Genomic DNA, 20945 nt, shown 5'->3' with positions numbered 1-20945 from the left:
GATTCGTAGCCTCGTCCGTGACGTCCGCCGCAGAAGTGCTGCGGTGAGCCCCCTAAAAGCCCCAGGCGACCGCATGCCGGGGGGGGGGGAGAGAGAGAGAGCGGGGGGAGGGGATCTCGCGAGCGCCAGTGTCGGCGGTGCGGATATTGTCTCGCGTCGGGATCGTCTGCCGCGGCGACAAGCGGCGCGCCCGCACGCATCCATTAAACATGACCGGGGGAGGAGGGCGCCGCCGCCTCACGCCGCCGTCTGACGCCAAGTGGGGAGTCGAGTGGCGGCCCGAGCGGACGGGGAGGGGGGGGGGGGGGGCGCCGGCTCGTCCGCGCAGCAGAGGGCCGGCGCCAGCGTGCAGACTGATGCGTGGCCACCTGTCTGCCAGCCATGGTGTGTCCGCCTCTCATGCAGTGCAGCATCAGTCTCCCAGACAGTGCCGCACTGTCGGCACCGGACAGAGCTACACCAGCATCTCCCGCAGTGCGACACCGGCCCGTCACGCAGCAGCACACGAACCCGCCACACACCACCGCCGCCGTCCGTCAGGCACCGCCGCGCCGGTCCGCTATCCACCGTCGCACCTCCCGCCGGCGGGCGGCGGGCGGCGGGCGGCGGCGGTGCGTGCGGTGGCGGCGGCCGCCGCGACCGACCCATCGGCCATCAGGCCGGGCCGTCAATGACCCGGCGCCGGCTGATATTGCTTCATTTGTCGTTCCGGCGCGGCCGCTCGATAATGAGCCTAATCACGGAGCCGCCGACACGGCCTCCCCATGAAAAGATATCGGCGCGCCGCGGCGTGTCGGGCCCGGCCGCTTTTGTGCGGCGCCCGGCGTCGAGCGACCGGCTCCTCCCCACCGCTAATGACGAGCTCGTCTCCCCCGCGCCGGCCACTGTGGCTCCCCCGCGCCGGTGTCGTGACTGTGGCTCCCCCGCGCCGGTGTCGTGACTGTGGCTCCCCCGCGCCGGTGTCGTCACTGTGGCTCCCCCGTGCCGGTGTCATCACTGTAGCTCCCCGCGTCGGTGTCGTCACTGTAGCTCCCCCGCGTCGGTGTCGTCACTGTGGCTCCCCGCGCCGGCGTCGTCACTGTTGTTTCCCCGCGCCGATGTCGTCACTGTGGCTCCCCGCGCCGGCGCCGCCACTGTGGCTCCCGCGCCGGCGTCGTCACTGACTCCCCTGCGCCGGTGTCGTCACTGTGGCTCCCCAGCTCCGGCCGGCATGGTGGTCACTGCAGGTCCCGCTGTAGATCCCTAAATAGACGCTGTTGACCGGTGACGGCTCCTCATGCTGGTCGGCACCATCGCGGTAGACAGACGACGGCCGCTCGCTGCGGTGCGGTCAGCTCATTACACACCGTTACCCTAACGCTGCACTCCCGTACGTGCGCTGTAACGCTGCTATGGGCCAGAACGCATCGCCGAGTGGAACCAGCTAAGAGCCATCTCAGCCACGGCTCACTCCACCAGTCACGCCCATGGCGAGGGCCTCCGGCGAGCCTGGGCTCCCCGAATTTTCTGCTCGGATTGCCATATCGATGTTTTAGGTCCGACTCTGGCGACGGCCGGCGCGCCGCCGGCCGGCAGTTCCCTGGGAGTTAGTTCACGCTGAGCTGGCACCGCCTGGCGATTTGCGGCCTCCGGTACGGTTCGTTAGTCAACTACACTGTACAAACTTGCAACCTCTGCAACTGCTAAACGCATTATGTCTGCGAATGCGGCGCAATCAGCGCCATTATTCGCCTCGGGGGCTCCGAATCGGCGGCGGCGGGGCGCGTGGGCGCCGCGAGGGGAGCGGGCCTTCCGGCGGGGAGCGCGCTCAATGGGGCGGCGAGCGCGACAGCCATCATCGACCTCCGCGCCCGGCGCAGCCGAAATAATTGCCGCAATCGGCGCCCCCCCCCCCCCCTCCCCATCCCCCTCCCTCCGGAGACCGCTGTCTAGCCGGGAGAACGGGCTGCGCCACCGCGGGGACCGCCGAGCGAGATCGTCGCGCTTTGCCCCCCTTCTCAGGGCCGAAGCGGGAAGCGAAGCTAGGGTGCGGCGCAGGGTGATGCTGTATGGGCTGGACGCGCAGCCGATGTTCGCAGTCGACGGGCATTGGGCGGTTTGGCGCCGTTTAGTGTCTTCGGAAGCGGGCACTGGACCGTCTCTGATGGGACCCGAGTTCGAGGCTGATGGGCGCTTGGTATGGTTTGATGCGCACCTAAAATGTCCGTCGTTGTTTCGATCCGGAGTCACCTCTACGGATCCGTGCCTCGTCGCGAGCTCGAGCGTCTGGTGCGTCGCGTGGCGTGTGGCCGCAGCCAGCGACGCATCTGGCGACCTGGTCTCGACGACACCGCGCACTCACTCTGGCGACCGTTAGACGAACGACGCCGTAACTCACTCCAAAAATGACGTTACGTCCATGCAAGATTGCACGCAATTGGTGGCACGTTCGCGCAATATTTTCCCCTAATGTAAACGCCAGTTTGCATGCAAGTGTGTGTCTTAACGTCTCCACAAAGCTGTGGATGTCAGTACTTGTGTCAGTCGCGAAATTGCGGCCGATGGCGCCCATGAAGCACCAGTCACCTGCAGCCTTTGGTTTATTTCGTTTTGTAGCCATAAAATGTCCTTGTGAAGCTTGTAAGGCTTAGAAAAAACATCGCTCGAGTCAGCAACGACCTGTCAGCTAACATATGACATACAAGCCTTGTAGGGGAACACACTTCATATACAACCGGCGCACACACCCAGTCACGTGCTTCAGCTACAGCTACCGACCGGCTCGCACGCCCAGTCACGTACTTCAGCCATGGCTACCGAAGTGATCACTCACAAATAACCGGTCGCCGTGGCCGGCGGCCTCCCGCACGCCGCGGCCCGCGCCCGTGCCTGTTCGCAGCTCGCTGCGCCGAGCGCATAAAAAACCGGGCTGTGTGACGCGTCATGCCAACAGGCGCGTCACACCATCCGCTGCCCATTCCGGGCCGGAGCGACGCGGCGCGGTGCGCCGCCTGCCGCGCCGCCTGCCGCGCGGTGCGTATACGGTCAGGCGCAGGCGTCAGGCACGCGCCGCGAGGATCGGCGCAGGCAGGCGCCGGCGGCTCTGCGTTACGGGCCGGCGACACCGGACAACGCCTCCAATCAATACCGCACGTCGGTCACAAATTACCGGCCGGCGTCGGCGGTGCGAGCGGACGACCCCGGTGCCGGGGGCGCTGCCCCCCTCCCCCTCCCAGCCGTCAGGGACGGGGTGACACCCGGCGCTGGGGTCGAGAAGTAAAGGCTGCCTAGGCCGTGGTGGGGTGCAGCGCGGTGTTTACGGCGAGCGGGCTGTTGTCAAGGAAAACGGGTGCGGATTTACTGCCGCTCCGGTTTTTGTGATTTACGAGTTTAAAAATGCGAATTTTTGTGATATTGACGTATTAATACTCCCCAAGCCGGGTCTTAAGGCATTGAACTGTTCGCGTGATTGATTTACAACTGATATATTGCTTTCTTCGCTACTCTTTTAAACTATCTTTCCTCGCTCACGAGAAGTATTAGTTTGATGCAACTTCTCGTTTCATTTCTCACGATTTCCATTTTTCCTCAGCCTGCCAGCGCGCCCCTCACTCGCTCTTTTTATAAACCACTTTCTTCCGCATTCTTGCGTTTCTGCGTCTGGTTCCGGCGCTCCACACAAAGCTCGTGCCTCTCAGCGCCGGGCTCCCAGGCGCTATCGTTTGTCCACGTCTCCTATGATTTGTTGTGCCAGAACGCTGGATGCCGCCCCGTCACCGACTCCGAATTCGCCCTCGCCCCCACCCCCGCCCCCCTCCTCACTCCGGCCGTAACGCGGTCGTAAGCGAGCTCTCCCGCTGCAAACCCGGCAGCGGCGCTTCGTCGAATCGGCCGACAGCCGACCATCTGTTTGACAAATTCACATTAGATCGCGCGAGCCGAACTCAATTACGGGCGCTTATTGCCTGAATGCCGGGCCACTTTCAATACAAGCCGGGCCAAGTTTATCTGGGCGCGAATAAAGGCGGAGCGTTTTCCAATCCGCCGGCGCGGTGTGCGCCGGACGTCCTGCGACGCGCCGGCGGCCCGGCAGGCCGGCGAGCAGGACACGCGAGGTCTGGGGTTCAGGTCACGTGGGGTTTGGGGGTCAGGCCACGCGAGGTCTGGGGGTCAGATCACGTGAGGTCTGGGGTCAGGTCACCTGAGGTCTGCCGGCCCGCGGTCCGGGAGCTGAGCCTGACTCCCGGTCCGAACCGGACCAGACCAGACCAGACCAGACCAGACCAGACTGAAACACTGAAACGGCGACCGGGAGAGCCGCGACCAGGAACTGAAACACCGAGACTGGGGTTGGAGAGCCGCGCCGGGGGACCCACGCGCTTTCCGTCTACGCCCCGGAAGTACCTGACCCGTACCCCGTACAAAGGGACGCGGGCTCATCGGCATCTTTCCCAGAATTCCTTGACACAGGAGATCAAAGTACAGGCGAGTAGGTCTCAGCATAGCTGCGCCTCGAAGGGCTATGCGTACCGGTCCCGTTTCCCGGAAGAGCTACACGTACCGGTCCCGTTTCCCGGAGGAGCTACACGTACCGGTCCGGTTTCCCGGAAGTGCACGCTTGGAGTTTTAGACGCAGTGGAACTACGCTAGGACAGTGTGCGATTCTCGAGCAATTTCCTCCATGCGCATTCGAGGAAATAGGGGCGTGCGACTGCTCGGAGGGCGGTGCGGCATGACAGCCAATTCCCGGAAATTGTCTTCTGCCCTCCACATTGCGCCTGTCACCCTCGCGGCAATCTGGTGCGACGCTGCCTCCGGAAGGGGAGTAAATGAACAAATCATGGAACACATGCAGAGCAGTGTGTGACATGGAACGCATACAAGCTAGGCTAGCTCACCTACGTGTGTCATGTCCGTATCAAGTATTGACTATTTCAATACACAGTACTTCAGCCAATCATTTATGTTGTGAGGTCAGTTGCCCGTGTTCGTGTCACAAGGTTGTATATCAAAATAAGTAGCGTTTTACCTATGCTTTTTTAGTATTGAAATACGCTACACCGAAGAGCGCAACGGCAGTATAAAGTCACATGGCTTAAAGAAATGGAAAGAATTCGCATATTGCTCAGCACCAGTGGCGTGCATTCGGCTCGACAGATTCTTATCATTGGCCTATCGCCACTTCCCTGAGATTTGTTGTCAGATTGCTTTTCTCGCGAATTTTCTGTCCTATTGGTGTTCGTCATTTGCTGGAGCACCCAAACGTAAAAGTATGGGTGACTGGAATGAGATGAAAGCTGAAATGGTGCAAATTTGGAAACAGTTTGGCAATATGTGCTGTGACGAAGGGACACGAAATAAATGCGACGTAAGTTTGCGTGCATATCTGTCTGTAAGTTTGCGTGCGTGCTTCTCATGCTTGTTGGCCAATCAGTTACAAAATTCTTCCCTCCGTCTTTAAGATTGAGCCAGAACAGTGCTTGATGCGTTGGTCATTTTACCAAACCCTAGTCTTCATCGTTCCAATGTTTTCATCGGAGCTGTCAAATACCGCGCCTGCGATAAACGAGCAAGAGTCGCATAATCGCCAGGTGACCTTCAAGGCCCGTAGCGATTCGGTCGCATCACCTCTCTAGATTACGAGGCGAGATAAATTCCCGCCGTTAACTGCTGGCCCGATTTATGAGGGCATTTCGGGTTTCATTTAACCCATCAGCTCGGTTGGCGTGACGCCCTGCAATGTATTGTTACGTGAGGAGCATGCAAATGCGGTCGTCGCGTCGAACTGGTCGCTGACTCTGCAGGCTGGTGTTTAAATGCATCTGAGCACGCCGTCTGAAGCGCGGCCCGGTGACAAACGGCGATAGGACGCGGACTGCCGCCGGCGCTGCCGTCCGGGCCCTGGACACGGGTATCGCGGGCCGGAGCTGGGCGCCGGTGGCGCTGCTGCCGCCGGCGGCGCTGCCGTCCGGGCGCTGGACACGGGGCATCGCTGGCCGGAGCTGGGCGCCGGTGGCGCCGCTGCCGCTGGTGGTGCTGGCGCTGGTGCTGTGGCGCCGGCCCTTGTGCTGGTGCTGCCGCTGGTGTGGGCGGTGTTGGCGCAGCTCCGGCTAGTTTCGGTGCTGCGGTCGCTTTTCACCGCTTTCCGAAAAGGCATCGGGCAGGCGATATACCCTCATTATGCTCCTAGCTGTCGGCCGGGATGTTGGAAATTTGCCATCCCAGGAAGAGATTGCACAGCTAACGGGTGGCGGGATTTCAGGTTAGCGTCCAAACTGTGCCATTCGCCCTATCAACGGCGTCCAGCGGGCAACTGCCTGGATTTATTTGAACTAAAACCTGAAACATTATAGCTTATACGGTGATTGTCGGAAGGAAATGCCCTAACGTTCCCCATATTATTACGTTATATCAATGCGATTTTGCGTGTGTTACCGGCATTTAAAAACGCCTCATTATCTCCAGCTTGTCGTTTATATCTATGTGCTGCAAACTTCCATCACGCATAGATGGCTCGCCCCCAGTAGCATCCTTCTCTCACGCGCTCGCTCGTCACCGACTTCGCGGAAAGCGAGCATTACTCTGGAGACGCCGAATGGGAACATCGCCTTCATTCTGTCCACGCTCCCCTCCACGGGTCTTTCAGTTTCTCCGTTTTTGTACTTGCATCTGCTGATTCCTCATTCACCCAGCGGTCCTCTCCCTCGCCCTCCGTCCCGCCGCCAACCATTCATCTCGATTTCTGCTCTGCACTCCTGCTATTTTCCTTTCTTTTGTCGTCGACCGGCGACCGTGCTCTGTCCGGCTACTCGTGCCCCTCTGCCCACTCTTCCCTCCTCACTCACTCTTTGTTTGGCTCGGGCGGGTCGCGCCACGGCCCTCGGCGCGGCGCTTTGCTCTCGCCGCTGCAAAAACAGCCGCTTCTCGTCAGAACCGCGCGCCGCACGCTCCAGCCGGCACCTCCGCGACAGCCCGTGCACCGGCGGTTACGTCACCCCGCCGGCGTTGCCACCCGACCCCGAGTCCGCATCCGCGTCGGCGCCGACGCCGGCGGCTGGCTCTCCAGCCGCGTCAGCCGCGTCAGCCGCGCCAGCCGCGCCAGCCGCCCGCGGGTCCGGAGGGAGCGGGAGGTCGCCATCGGCGCTGACCGACGCCGCTCTCCAGCCGCGCCAGCCGCGCCAGCCGCCCGCGGGTCCGGGGGGAGCGGGAGGTCACCATCGGCGCTGACCGACGCCGCTCTCCAGCCGCGCCAGCCGCGCCAGCCGCCCGCGGGTCCGGGGGGAGCGGGAGGTCACCATCGGCGCTGACCGACGCCGCTCTCCAGCCGCGCCAGCCGCGTCAGCCGCGTCAGCCGCGCCAGCCGCGCCAGCCGCCCGCGGGTCCGGGGGGAGCGGGAGGTCGCCATCGGCGCTGACCGACGCCGCTCTCCAGCCGCGCCAGCCGCGCCAGCCGCGTCAGCCGCCCGCGGGTCCGGAGGGAGCGGGAGGTCGCCATCGGCGCTGACCGACGCCGCTCTCCAGCCGCGCCAGCCGCGCCAGCCGCCCGCGGGTCCGGAGGGAGCGGGAGGTCGCCATCGGCGCTGACCGACGCCGCTCTCCAGCCGCGTCAGCCGCGCCAGCCGCCCGCGGGCCCGGAGGGAGCGGGAGGTCGCCATCGGCGCTGACCGACGCCGCTCTCCAGCCGCGTCAGCCGCCCGCGGGCCCGGGGGGAGCGGGAGGTCGCCATCGGCGCTGACCGACGTCGTCTCGTGCCGCCAGGTTCAGCTGACGATCCGCACGCTGCCGGCGCTGCCGCCGGGCGCCAAGTACCAGTGCGTGTTCGGCGAGACGGCGCCCTCGGACGCGCTGGTCACCGCCTCGGGGCTGTCGTGCCGAACGCCGCCGCCGGCGCTGCGGCCGGCCGTGCCCGCCGGCGCCGACCACGTGGCCGTGCCGCTCTCGGTGCGCTCCTCCGAGACCAACAAGGACTTCGTGTCGCGCCAGTTCTCCTACTACGACTGCTCTCGGCACGCCACGTGCGCCGCCTGCGCCAGCTCGGCCTGGGCGTGCAACTGGTGCGTGTACGACAATGTGTGCACGCACAACGCCACCGTCTGCCGCCGCACCGTCGTCTCCGGGGAGCACGTGAGTAGCCTCTGCTATCTCCACCGTGTGTTGTGCCCAGTGGAACCTGGACTCGCTGGAATTTCACATACTTTGTATTTTGCCGGGCAAAGTTGCGCTAACATTGCATTGCGTGTTCATGTTGATACTTACTCCTCCCTGTGCATCTCTCCCGTTATTCCCTGCTCCCCAGTGCACCCCCCCCCCCCCGCCCCCTCCCCCGCCTGATCGCGTGCGGCGGCCGGCGCCGCCTCCCATCGGTCGGCCTCGCCGGCCGTGCGTCGGACACGTCTCATTTGCCGGCGGCCGCCCAGCACCGCCTGTTTACCCGATCCAGTATTGAGTCTGCATGCCGACCGGCGCGGGCGTGATTACAGGGCGTGTCGGATGGGCTCGGCCCGCCGCCGCCGCCGCCGGCACTTGCACGGGGCGGTTTCAATTTGGCCGACGCGTCGCGCCCCTTCATGTTGGTGTCAGACGCCGTGTCCGCCGCTGTTGACCGAGATGGGCCGCCGCCTGTCACGGCGTTGGCACGCGCTCTCCGGACGTCAGTGGAACGTTTGCTTTCTCGAGGCTTCAACATGAGTCGCTCGCGATTCTGAAAATTAAACTGCTCAAGAGGCGAGCATATGTGACAACGAGCCCGCGACTTGGACGTGGAAACTATGCTGGTTCTTTGGGGGGGGGGGGGGGGGTACCCGGGTGAAGCGAAACCTGTTCGAAAACCGCGCCTTTTGGTCAGATTTTGGACACTTAAGTGATGAGGATTTCCAAAGCTTGTTCTCCTTGCGACGTTGAGTCTGTTTCTTTTTCACTCCTAGCGGCAAAAAAGGCTGCAGGCCCAAATAAGTTACTATCCCTTACGCCTGAAGCTTGGTGGAGGGGCGCACCGTTCCCCGGCCACCCGCTTCCCGCCTCAGTAGTCTGCTGATAGGGTTTGGATATGAACAATGGGCTGGCCAGTTCTAAACGTTTAGTTTGATGTTTGGTAAACCTCCGGCAAGCCGCCAGTGCCAAAACACTATCCTCGTTGCATTTTTTTCATCGGCAAGTTTCAGTCTTAAAATTGTTTGCTGGAAAATATGTCTAAAAACCTGTCGAGCGATACCACAAGAGAAAGCACTCAGCAACTGAATTTCTAGAGCCTAAACACCTCTTAGTTCTCAAGCTGCGTAGAAGTGCGAAACGCTTATCTCCCCTTCAGTTCCGTGCTCTCAAGGCTGGGTTTAACACAGCAGAGTCCCCATAGCATCTCGTGAACCGATTCATTAACATCTGCAGGGCTCTCTCTAATCTCCCCGGGATCCCTATCTGCGCCCAGCTGATGGATCTCGCCCGCCCCTGTGTCCTCCCCTCGGGTGGATCGGGAGCACGGAATGCACCATTCGTCCTGGTCCGTCGGAAAACACTACCCTTCGCGATTAATCATCGCCGCGGGCGAAAATGGTCATTAGGGTGAATACAGTGTCGTTCTGGCACCCGCAGCTCCCGCCCTTCTGTATTTCTCTGTTTGTTTCGCCCTGGGTGTTGGCACCCCTGGCACTGCTATGCATTTGCATGAGGGTGTGAGGGAAACCTACACTTCCCCGGATTCTCCATTTTTATTCCACGCGTTCCCCCCTCTTTCTCTCCCTCTTCGTCACCTCCCCGTCTTCTCCCAGGCCACTCGTCCCCCTGCTCTTCTCGCCACTCTGCTTTTCTTGCTCTGTCTTGTCATCTCCCACCTCTTCCCAATCATCTTCCCGTGCTGCTGCGGTGAGTGTTCGCCCGTTTCCTGCCGTCCGACCGCTGCCAGGGCCGGCAGCCGTTTTTCCGGCGCCGGCGCCGGCGCCGGCCGACGGGGCGCCGGGCCGAGCTCACCGCTCTGATAAATTGCCGCTGGATTAAGATGGTCTGATTGGCTGGGGCTGGGCCGTCGGGCCCGACGCGGCTGCAAGTGTCGATCACCGCTGACAGTCGGCCGGCGCCCCTCGCCGTGCAGACGGCGCCGGCCGCCGCCCGGCGCCGCCGAGAGGGGCGCGACGTGACCCGCCTGGCGGCGAGGAGAAAGCTGGCCGGCGCGCCGCCCCTCGAATTCCCCATTCTGAAGAGCCCTGTTCATTTGCATCGTGCGCTTCGGCGCGGCCGCGAATTGGCTGTGAAGTGGAGTTGAATATTTTCGGCGTATTTTCCACCCGTTTGTCGGGCAAGTTTCGCGGAACATTTGTCACCAAATTGGCGAATTATCACGCTCCAAAGAGGACTGCATTTCGCCAGGCGTCGCCGTCTGCTCTGCCCGGCCCTCCCCATGAAAACTTAACGAAGACAGAGTGGCGGGGGAAGATTTACCGACGAATCGCATGCAACCAGAGACGAGGGAACAGCAATGATTTCATTAGCCCCGGCAGATTAATAGAACAGTCCGTATACGTCGCTGGTGCGGCCGACAGTAAAAGTTCGATCGATAAACTGTGGCGAAGTGCGCGCACCAGAAACGATTGACCGCACGATGCTCTGCCGGCGGGGCCACTGTTTGCAAACTGTAAAAGTTCGGATGATTTGTGAAACAGTGACAGAAAGGGTCATGTTTATTGATTGCGCTCATGAACCGCGTAATTTATGTAGATTACTCTGGCGTTTTTGAAACCTGACCCGGCTACACGCGAGCCGTCTAAACGCGCATGAATGCCATCCAAAGCGGACCCAAGCGATAACTCACGGGCATTTTCAACGTACGAACAAACAGCACGCCCAGCCGGAAAACCTTCCGTTCGCGTGACTCTCTCTGTTTGGGCGGACACATCGAAACGGAGCTGAAAAGCGCTGAAAAATGAACTCTTTCAATCATCGCATTTCCCCAGTGGCAGCAGCGCGAGGGTGCTTCGGCCGGCAGCGCGGTCCGCCGCCTCCCCCCCCCCCCCCATCCCCTCCGTCCCCGCCCCTCCTCGGTCCGTGGTCGGCTGCTGTCCCGGCGGCCGCCCACCGCGGCCGCCCGGGGGTGGCTGCCTGCTGCTCCGGGCGTATAATGGCACCGTGTTTCCGGAGAGGGGAGCGGACTCCCGCCGATGCCGTGCCAGTGGCGCCGGCAGGCCGAACAGCGCCCTGGGCCCGGCCGCCGCTCGCCCGACCGACCGGCTGCTGCGGCGCCGCGGCAGACGGCGTCAGCGTGCCTGACCTCGGCCAGCGGGACGTTACCTGACGCCAGGCGCCTGCGAGCGTCCTCGCCGCCTCCCCGCGGCGACCGTCGGTGGCACGGTTGCCGACGCCACAGACGCGTCGAAGCGGGGTTGCCAGGGCACATCGCGGTATTCATGGGCGCCGGCAGATTTTGCTCCGTTTTGGCGATAAATTCGCTTATCGGTGACACGGCCGCTCGTAAAAAGGCGATTATGGCCAACGAAAGCGGCGACGACGAATGGCCGCGAACCGTTGGGGGTTGGCCCCACCGGGCTGCACGCCGCCGTTTTGCCTCAAACGCGGTCGAGTTTGGGTCAGACTGACAGCGAAGCACCACCTCAGCGAAGCGTTTTCTCACACAAGCGAGACTCTCTCCCACCTGTAGTTTGAAGCCTGCAGAAAAATGCCAGGCGTCATGCGAAATGTCTCCGCCGCCACGCGGGAGAAATGCGCCCGAACTCGATGCTATACTCGCGCCAAATCACGCGTCGGCTGTGCTGCGACGCCTCGCCTCTCGACGGCGCCGCAGCCTGAGGCTCCGCAGCGGCGGCCCGGTTACAGCGCGGCGGGCGTGCAGCGCCGGGCGCCGTCGGGTGGCCGGCGGCTGCTCGCCGTCGAGCTGTCCGGTTAGGGGGCGCCTGCGAGGTGTCCGGCGCCGGCTGGTGTGTCGGCTGTCAGCCGGCCATGTCGCCGCGTGACATGTGACAGCAGGGCCGCGGCGCGGGCGATCCGCGTGAAGACGGCAAACACTCGTCCGTCGGCGCGCCCTTTAAAATCTGTGTTTTGCATTGATCAGCTGTGTCGAAATATCTCGCACGCCCGTGAGCCGTCGGTATTTGTTGCCGCTTCGGGGGCTCAGGGCAGGCATTTTCCTGGTCTCCCCGCTGACAGGTCGAGCCCCGCATCACGTGCCCGTCGCTAACGCAACCCCTGTCTCTGACGAACCCTACACCCTCATCACGTGCCGACCGTACGAACGGACCCACCTCTCAGCAGAACCTCACACGGTCATCACGTGCCGTCCCCGGTAGCTTAACTAACCCCTCTCGGCGGAACGCTACACCACCATCGCCGGCCGTCCCCTCTACGCTCACCCCCGTCGGAAGGACTCTGCACTCTCGTCACGTGCAGTCTCGGCCGACAGACCGTCTCCCGACGTGGCCCCACACCCACACCCGCACCGCGCGCCGCCACCGCTGACCCGGTGCCTCTCTCGGCAGAACCCGTCGCCGCTCGTCACCCACGGCGGCGCGTTCTGCCCGCGCTTCAAGCCGTCGCCGACGCCGATCCTGCTCGCCAACGGCCGCCGCAGCGAGGTGGCGGTGCAGGCAGAGAACCTGCCGCGCCCCGAGCCGGGCGGCGCCGCCGTCTTCCACTGCATCGTCGAAATCGAGGGCGCCAAGATGCGCGTGCCCGCCCGCGTAGAGCGCGGCGAGCGAGTTATCTGCGAGAAGACCTCGTACTCGTACCAGGCGGCCGAGAGTGAGCTGACGGCGCGGCTGACGGTCGTCTGGGACGGCGACCGGCTGGTGGACGCCACCAACGTGACGCTGTACAAGTGCGGCGTGCTCGGCAGCCACCGCGGCCACGCCGACTGCTCGCTCTGCGTGACGCGACCATCGCGCTACGAGTGCGCCTGGTGCGGCGACGCCTGCTCGCACCGCGCCGACTGCGGCCAGGGCGCCGCGCTCGAGTGCCCCAAGCCACGCATCGACCTGGTGAGTGCCGGAGTGCCGGAGTGCCCGTCCCGTTCTGCCACGCAGCTGGTGCTCAGCGCGCCTGGTGTTCGCGCATGTTCTTTGTTCACCACGCAGCGTGACTCTTGCGTGAGCCTCGCCGGTGCCGTTGTTGTTCGACTGGTGGGCCTCAGCCGTGCCAAGTACGGTAAGAGGGGGCAGTTGGCGTTCGTTTAACGTGACAAGCTTTGGCGTGGATGTTTACTGGGTTGTTTGCGCACGGAACTTCCACTGGCGGAAGTAGCCGCGTTTCGCATTATTTTGTCACATCGGAGTGGCCTCAATAGCGTCTAGACCGGCCTCGCCCCTTCCAGCATTGGCGTCTGGTCTATCCGGCTATTTCCATTATATTGACGGGCGGCCTCCCCCGGGGCCACTTGTTTAGTCAATAGACGTCAAGCCCGATGTGTTTGTCCTGAAAACGAGCCCGGCCGACGTCTCCGCGCCGTTTGAAGTGTGAACGGCCGCATCGGGTCAGATCGAATCGTGGGCGCGGTTAGCGCATGTCAGCTCGCGATCACGCGCGGTATGTGACAATGAGCGCCTTTTTCCGCAGAACCCATGCCGGTTTTTGTATCAACATGCCCTTGCTCGTACCAGCCTTTGTCGGTGATCGATCGATAGCAGCGTTTCCATCGGACAGCTGTCGTCGGCGCGACATCGCGCTGTCGTACCGTGACGTCTGCGCGCCCGCCATCGCGGTCCTCCCTCCCTTTGTGACCTTGCCTGTCTGTCTTTGACCTTGTGACCCAACCGCGCTGATCCGGTGCGTATCTCCCCAGGTATGGCCGCAGCGCGGATCGGCGGAGGCCGCGCGTGCTTCTGTGACCTCGCTCGTGCGTCAGCGACCCGTGACCCGACCCTTCTGACCCGACTCTGTCCTTGGCAGATCTACCCGCTGAGCGGGCCGGTGGAGGGCGGCACGCTGCTCACCATTGAGGGCTCGAACCTGGGGCGGCGCGCGGCGGACGTGCGCGACCGCATCCTCGTCGGCGACGTGCCGTGCGCGCTGGTCGAGTACCAGGTGTCCGTGCGCATCGTGTGCCGCACGGGCGCCACCGCGCACCCCATGAACGTGGCCGTCGCCGTCGGCAACCACGCCGGCTTCGCCGAGTCGGCCGTCAAGTACAGCTACCACGACATCCAGCTGTTCGACGTGCACCCGCGCACGGGGCCGGAGAGCGGCGGCACTCGCCTCACGCTCTCCGGCGGTCACCTGACGGTGGGTTCGCGCGTGCGCGTCTGGCTGGACCACCTGCCGTGCGCGGTGACGCAGGGCCCCGGCCAGCTGAGCTGCGTGACGGCGCCGTCGGACGGCACGCGCTCCGTGCGCACCCTCACGCTGCAGATCGACGCGGCCAACCGTACTCTCGTCGGCAACCCGTTCAACTACACGAGCGACCCGAGCGTGCTGGAGATCAAGCCGCTGCGGTCGCCCGAGTCCGGCGGCCGACTTATCATGGTGCACGGCACCAACCTGGACTCGATCCAGGAGCCGCAGATGACTGTCTTCCTCGACGACCAGCAGAAAGTGCTCAACGCCACGGTGAGCGCGGCGCGTCGGTGATTTATGGCGGCGCGCCGACCGGATTAGAGCACTGCTAATCATCGGATGCGCTCGCTCGGCGTGATTAGCTCCAACCGCCGTACGATTTATATTCATCGCCGAGATGAACGGAGCGCGGCTTAAGAAGCTCCGCTGATGAGCAGTGAGCTGTGTGATGGAGTCTTACGCTGCCATTTGTCTTGTGGTATATCGGGCCCAACATCTGGGAAGTGCGCAGCCCGGCAGCTTTGCAGGCTGCTAGCTAGCGGCCGGCCCTCCCGGCGGTCGGCCTGGCGTGGGATCGTACTCAGATGATCGTCATTGCCTGATCAGAGCAGCACGGTTGTTGTATTTTAAACGAGTCCTCTCCTCGTCGGCTTGCATTATCGCTGTTCGGGGTCGTTCGTCCCCGTCGTCCGATCTGTCGGCCCGCCCCCGACCTGAGCTGACCTGAAGTGACCTCTGGCCGCCAGGTGTGTCGGGTGCTGAGCAGCTCCCAGATGCAGTGTCCGTCGCCGCCGGTGGACCCGCGCGCCGTGCGGGGCGCGGGCTGGCGCCGCGAGATCCGCGGCAAGCCGTCCAAGTACGCCCGCTCGCCGCGGCCGCCGCACGACGACGTGCTCAGCCTCAACATCGGCTTCATCATGGACAGCGTGGCCGGCGTGCGCAACCTGAAGCAGCACAGCGCGCTGATGCGGAGCACGCTGCTGTACGTGCAGGATCCGGTCGTGATGCCCTTCCCCGGTCGCGTGAAGCTGTACAAGGGCGACACGCTGGTGATCGAGGGCCAGAACCTGAACCTGGCTGCCGACGAGTCGGACATGCGGGTGCTGATCGGCACGCACTCGTGCAACGTCACCTCGCTGGCGCTCAGCCAGCTGGTGTGCACGCCGCCGGCGGTGCAGCCGCCGGGCACGGACGACCTGGGCCGGCCGACGCCCGAGCAGGTGCCGCTCGTGGTCGTGCGCGTCGGCGAGAACCTCCGCTTCCCGCTCGGCCTGCTGCGCTACGAGATGATTAAGCCGTACACGTTCCCGCCGGAGGTGGTGGGCGGCATCGCCGTCTCGGGCGTGATCCTGGTGCTGCTGTCGGTGGTGATCCTGGCCGTCTACCGGCGCAAGTCGACCCAGGCCGAGCGAGAGTACAAGCGCATCCAGATCCAGATGGACACGCTCGAGAGCAACGTGCGCATGGAGTGCAAGCAAGGTGCGTCGACTTCGACACGCGCTCACACGAACGCACTCGCGCTGAGATAACTCTCTTTGTTGACTTGGTGTAAGGACGGCAACACTGGAAGTCGACATTTCTTTAATGTTTAAGCTTAGCCCAGGGTAAAGAGCCGAACAGGCGAGGGTTTCGTTTGCCGCTGGCCAATATTTGCTCCTTGATGGCGCCTGCGGTGTCGTTGGGGCTGTTGCTTGGTTGGTCCTCAGGGCGTTATCAGATCAGCTGACGACCTATGGAGCCTCAAGTTTGCCATGTGGGAGGCACCACCGCCGGGGTCTCACTCGGCGTGTTTCGGCAAGCGTGTGCTGCGCTCTGGCTGACGGCATCACGCGTTTCCAGCATTCGCCGAGCTGCAGACGGACATCACGGACCTCACGGCGGACCTCGAGTCGACCGGCATCCCGATCTTCGACCATCGCACGTTCGTGATGAAGGTGTTCTTCCCCGGCGTAACCGACCACCCGATCCTGGCCGATCCGAAGGTGAGCGCTCCCCCGAACGGTGCCGCGCCGGCCGGTGCCACGGATAATCCGTCATAGAGCGTGCTTTGATCGGCACTGCGAGAGTAATGATCACGTGGCCGGTTCTGAATGGCGTGTCGTCTTGTTTGGTGGCCGACTGCGCGCCAGCGTCTCACGAAGCGGCTCTTTTCAGCTGCGCGTGAACGGCACGCGCACCAACTTCGACACGGCCATGGTGCAGTTCGAGCAGCTCATCAACAACCGCTACTTCCTGCTGACGTTCATCGAGGTCCTCGAGTCGCAGAAGTCCTTCAGCATCCGCGACAAGGTGAACGTGGCGTCGCTGCTGATGGTGATCCTGATGTCCAAGATGGAGTACGCGACCGAGATCCTGCGCCTGCTCCTGCTGCGCCTCATCGACAAGTCCATCAGCTCCAAGTACCCGCAGCTGATGCTGCGGCGCACCGAGTCGGTGGTGGAGAAGTTCCTCACCAACTGGATGGCGCTCTGCCTGTACGAGCACCTGCGCAGCGACTCGGCCGCCAGCCTCTTCCTGCTGACGGCCGCCATCAAGCACCAGGTGGAGAAAGGTCCGGTGGACGCGCTCACGCACGACGCGCGCTACTCGCTCTCCGAGGAGCGCCTGCTGCGCGAGCAGATCCCGCACAGCACCGTGGTGAGTAGCGCCCCCTCCCGCGCGGCCGCTGACAACGCTCCTGCGCGACTGGCGGTGCGTTTGTGTGCGGGTTTTCTGTCGGGAAGAAGCCGCCTTCGTCGCCAGCCGAATCAATGCTCGTGTGGACCCGTGTCCCTCCGCTAGTTTGGATGGATTAGGTCTGAATTGGTAATTGCCCTTTGGGAACCGGCCAGCTGCACGTTCCATGCACGTGGCCGTCAGCTAACTGGCGTCGACTCGACTATGCACTCGAAACATTCGTATCCATTTTATATCCCTACATCGAGGTTCGAGGCAGTTGTAGGGATTAGAGATATTGCTTATGAGGTATGTCTGTCGTACGGAGTTTGATAATCTCGACACAGATGGGTCATGAATAACATTGGACCGTTAGTTTTTGGTAGCGTGCCATTTGCCCTATCTTGTTCTGTTGGCAAGTAAAATCGTGAAGATTTGGTTGGATTGTATTAACCGATCTGCCGATCTTTACAGACGATACACTTGGTTCAAGAGGATCCTCATTATGAAAAGATTCCGTACCAGATGTACCAGGTAAAATTGTTGAAAAGCTGGGTAACAGGACGTGATGCATGGCGGAAAGTGTTCGATTCAGGTAGCGAGAAGATAACGTTTGTCAGCAAAACAACAATGAACGGCTGAAAATAGTTGGCAACGTGCTGTCAAGTTTTATGCTTTTTGTCTGAACTTGCCTGGGATTCTACACTCTTTGATAACCTCTTGACCTAACCCCTTTAAATTTTACGAGCTGGTCTATCGTACGGGCTTCCCGTGTTTTAGTTTCGGCGCGTCCGCCGTCACGCTCTCTTCCGATTTACGGCAGCACCAGCCTCCGACGATAGCACGGTCGGTTGACTCTCTGAGACACTCTAGTTAGCCCAAGTGCATGAGGTGTGCTGGGATGACTAGGCGATTTTACTTTCTAAGGTGTCAAAATTTGTCCTGTATTGGGGAATGTTTCCAGCTTTTTAGTGTTGCATCACAGCTGTAACATGTTTTTGGTTTTATGATAGGCTTGCGTTAGTGGTATTACGTTTTTATCTCTTGGCTTATTATGCGACCTAGAGCACCGCCAGCACTGACGAATGCTGCCCTTTCAGACCCTTCAAATCGCTCCTGAGGAGCTGGAGGAGAAAGTTCAGTGTCGCGTGCTGGACTGCGACACCATCAACCAGGTCAAGTCGAAAATCCTGGACGCACTCTACAAAAACACCCCACACACGCTGCGGCCTTCGATTCACGAGGTCGACTTGGGTAAGTCTCAGCCTGGCTACGAAACGGCAGACGCGGCTCGCCCCCATGAATATACTATGTGTGGGCATGTCAATATTTGATGCTCATTAGCACCGAACCGTTTCTTATTCCGCCACCCAGCCGCGGGCGAGAAAGCTGAACTGTCGTTTTCGGTCGCAGAGTGGCGCCACGGGCGCGGCGGCCACCTGACGCTGGCCGATGAAGATCTGACGAGCAAGATGGTGGACGGGTGGCGCCGTCTCAACACACTGGCTCACTACGGCGTCAAGGACTCTGCCGTGATGTCGCTGGTGCCCCGGCAGGCCTCCCAGGTCTCGCCCGCCACCAGGAGTCCCTGTGAGTGCTCCAGGGGTCGCCGGGTCGGCAGCCGCGGGGCCAGACTGAGATGGGGCGAGGGCGAGCGAGAGGCGAGCGATTCACGACAGCCTTTGTTCTGGTTAAGGCGGCTGTGTCGCTCAGCTGTTTTCTGCCGTCTGCGACCTGCGCTTGAGATCAGAGGGTGTCGCCTCGTGCGCATACGCACATGTGCGCGTGATGTTTGTGCAAGCGTTCCCATGAAATGAGGAGTTTCTTCTCATAACGCTACAATTTTGCGGCACAGTCTGATTTGGAAAGAGCTGAAACAAATGAACTACTTACGTAAGAATCTGAGCTGTTAAAACTCGGCATGTGGCGTTTGCTAACGTTACAACATCGCAAACGTCGTTTCAATGCGAGGCTCGCATCGAGCATGCTTGCGGCGTCACCATCCACGCGTCCCCTGGTGCAGCCTGCCGGCCCCCTGTTGACCACCACTCTCCGCCGACAGACTCGAGCGTCTACTCGATCCCGACATCGGTGTCGCCGTCACAGAACGGCACGCTGCGCAAGGTGAACATGTACCACCTGGTGCGGCCGGCCTGTGAGTACGCCAGCCAGCGGAGCGAGCGCTCCCACAAGGCCATCCCCGAGATCTTCCTCACGCGCCTGCTCTCCACCAAGGGCACCATCCAGAAGTTCGTCGACGACCTGCTCACGACGATCCTGGACGCGGGCGAGACGCTGCCGCCGGCCATCAAGTGGCTGTTCGATCTGTTCGACGAGGCGGCGCGGGTCCACGCCGTGCCCAACGGCGAGGAGGTGACCTACGCCTGGAAATCAAACTCGCTGCCGCTGCGCTTCTGGGTCAACTTCATCAAGAACCCCGACTTCCTGTTCGACATCGACAAGTCGGTGACGGTCGACTCGTGCCTGACGGTGATCGCGCAGACCTTCATGGACGCGTGCTCAACGTCCGAGCACCGGCTCGGTAAAGACTCGCCGTCCAACAAGCTGCTGTTCGCCAAGGACCTACCGCACTACCGGTCGCAAGTTGAGCGTTTCTACCGCGACGTCAACGAGCTGCCGACGGTGACGGACCAGGAACTGAACTCGCACATGCAGCGGCTGTCAGTGGCGCACCTCGGCCAGTTCGACGTGATCGCCGCGCTCAAGGAGCTCTACATATACGTGACCAAGTACTTTGACGATGTGATGAAGGCGCTGGAGTCGGACGAGCACTGCCGCCGCCTCCACCTGCCGCACAAACTGGAGAACGTGCAGAGCACCATGGAGGGGGAGGAGACCTCCATGTGCTAGTGGCGCGCGCTGTGAGCGGCGGCGGCGGCGCCGCGCCTTCGTCCAGGGGTCGGGGTCGGGCGCGCGGACCGTTCGAGGCACGGGTGTGATGTCGGGACGCCGGATCGGGCGCTGGCCCGTCGCCTCGTCCCAGTCGTGCACTCTCTCGGAGGTCCGCCGCGCGGTTTCGGTTCTCGTAGTGCCTGGGTGTCGTTGGGGCGTTAGTCACTGAGCGTTAGTCACGGAGTGCTCTCGCGGCGCGCTATTCCAATTGCAGAATCGCCAAAATGAACCGTGTACAGATTTTATAAGCTGTGATATATTTCATTGAGGAAGGGATGGGGCGCGTCCGTGCTGCTCTGTCGCGGTGGAATGCGCCGGCGCTCCGCGGTTGTCTGTCTCGTGTTCTCTTGCCAACTGCAATGCCAAATGCGCCGAGATCGTGGGGGCAGCGTCCAAAGCGTGTTAGTGGCCTATTGTTTGTTGTCCATCCAGCGAAGCTCAGTTCTTTGCGACCCGCACAATGCTCGGGACCGCCTGACCGTCGCAGCTAGCGGGTGGCTCGCCGGCCGACCGCGCTGCCGGCGTCCCTGCTGGTGGCTTCTGTGGTATCTGCTCAGTGTGCGGCACGGAGGCGACCCACGACAGAGTGCGCCGCCGAACCCTGGCGGCGAGCGCCGCAACTAGTCCTTATCGCGTGCGTTCGCGCCGCGCGCCGGTGTACTTAAGTCTAGGCATTTTATATTTTGTAAGCCGTGCAGGATCGATATGTTATACGCTGCAATGTTTTCTTGTATTGTGCATTGATTTTGTACAAAATGATATTTATAAAATGTAAATAAAGTCGAAGCGTAATTCGTGCGCGTTAATGACGACCCAGAGGAACAATTAATTATGGTGATAGGCTCGCATCTAATTAGCCTATGGGCGTTTGGCTACACATGTTGGGTACTAATCGCGATGTCGACACAAAGCCGGTGGGGTCGCCACCCAGAAAATTAAATGTTGGGTCGCTGTTCTTCAGTCACAACAGGTAATCACAACTAAAGGTCGGCAGGTTCTGGCGGAGGATTGGCTTCGATTTTGAATTCATTGGTCAATTGGTGTTAACGTCGTTGATTAAAACCCGTGCCATTTAAATACAGGCAGCCCAGAATCAAGTACGACTGGCTGCACTTCCAAGCATAACTTGGA

General features: G+C 61.8%; 1 protein-coding gene across 1 annotated transcript in view; it reads left to right on the top strand.

Annotated features, from left to right (window-relative positions):
- LOC119091334 (plexin-B-like) overlaps positions 1 to 20597 on the top strand; it is a 63402-nt gene extending 42805 nt beyond the window's left edge. Inside the window, exons 7-16 of the mRNA XM_037214061.1 lie at positions 7737 to 8102; positions 12458 to 12955; positions 13863 to 14519; positions 14993 to 15725; positions 16086 to 16228; positions 16401 to 16883; positions 17376 to 17435; positions 18002 to 18155; positions 18315 to 18491; positions 18964 to 20597. Of these exons, the coding sequence (XP_037069956.1) occupies positions 7737 to 8102; positions 12458 to 12955; positions 13863 to 14519; positions 14993 to 15725; positions 16086 to 16228; positions 16401 to 16883; positions 17376 to 17435; positions 18002 to 18155; positions 18315 to 18491; positions 18964 to 19772 (4080 nt within the window). The 3' untranslated portion in view covers positions 19773 to 20597. The remainder of the gene's footprint in view (positions 1 to 7736; positions 8103 to 12457; positions 12956 to 13862; positions 14520 to 14992; positions 15726 to 16085; positions 16229 to 16400; positions 16884 to 17375; positions 17436 to 18001; positions 18156 to 18314; positions 18492 to 18963) is intronic.
- The last annotated feature ends 348 nt before the right edge of the window (positions 20598 to 20945 follow it).

The sequence above is a fragment of the Pollicipes pollicipes genome, unplaced genomic scaffold, assembly GCF_011947565.3.
Source record: "Pollicipes pollicipes isolate AB1234 unplaced genomic scaffold, Ppol_2.1 Scaffold_3447;HRSCAF=4054_pilon_pilon_pilon, whole genome shotgun sequence".
Lineage (NCBI taxonomy): Eukaryota > Metazoa > Arthropoda > Thecostraca > Pollicipedomorpha > Pollicipedidae > Pollicipes > Pollicipes pollicipes.
The sequence above is the reverse complement of the archived record's forward strand: the minus strand, read 5'-3'. Positions and strand labels throughout refer to the sequence as shown.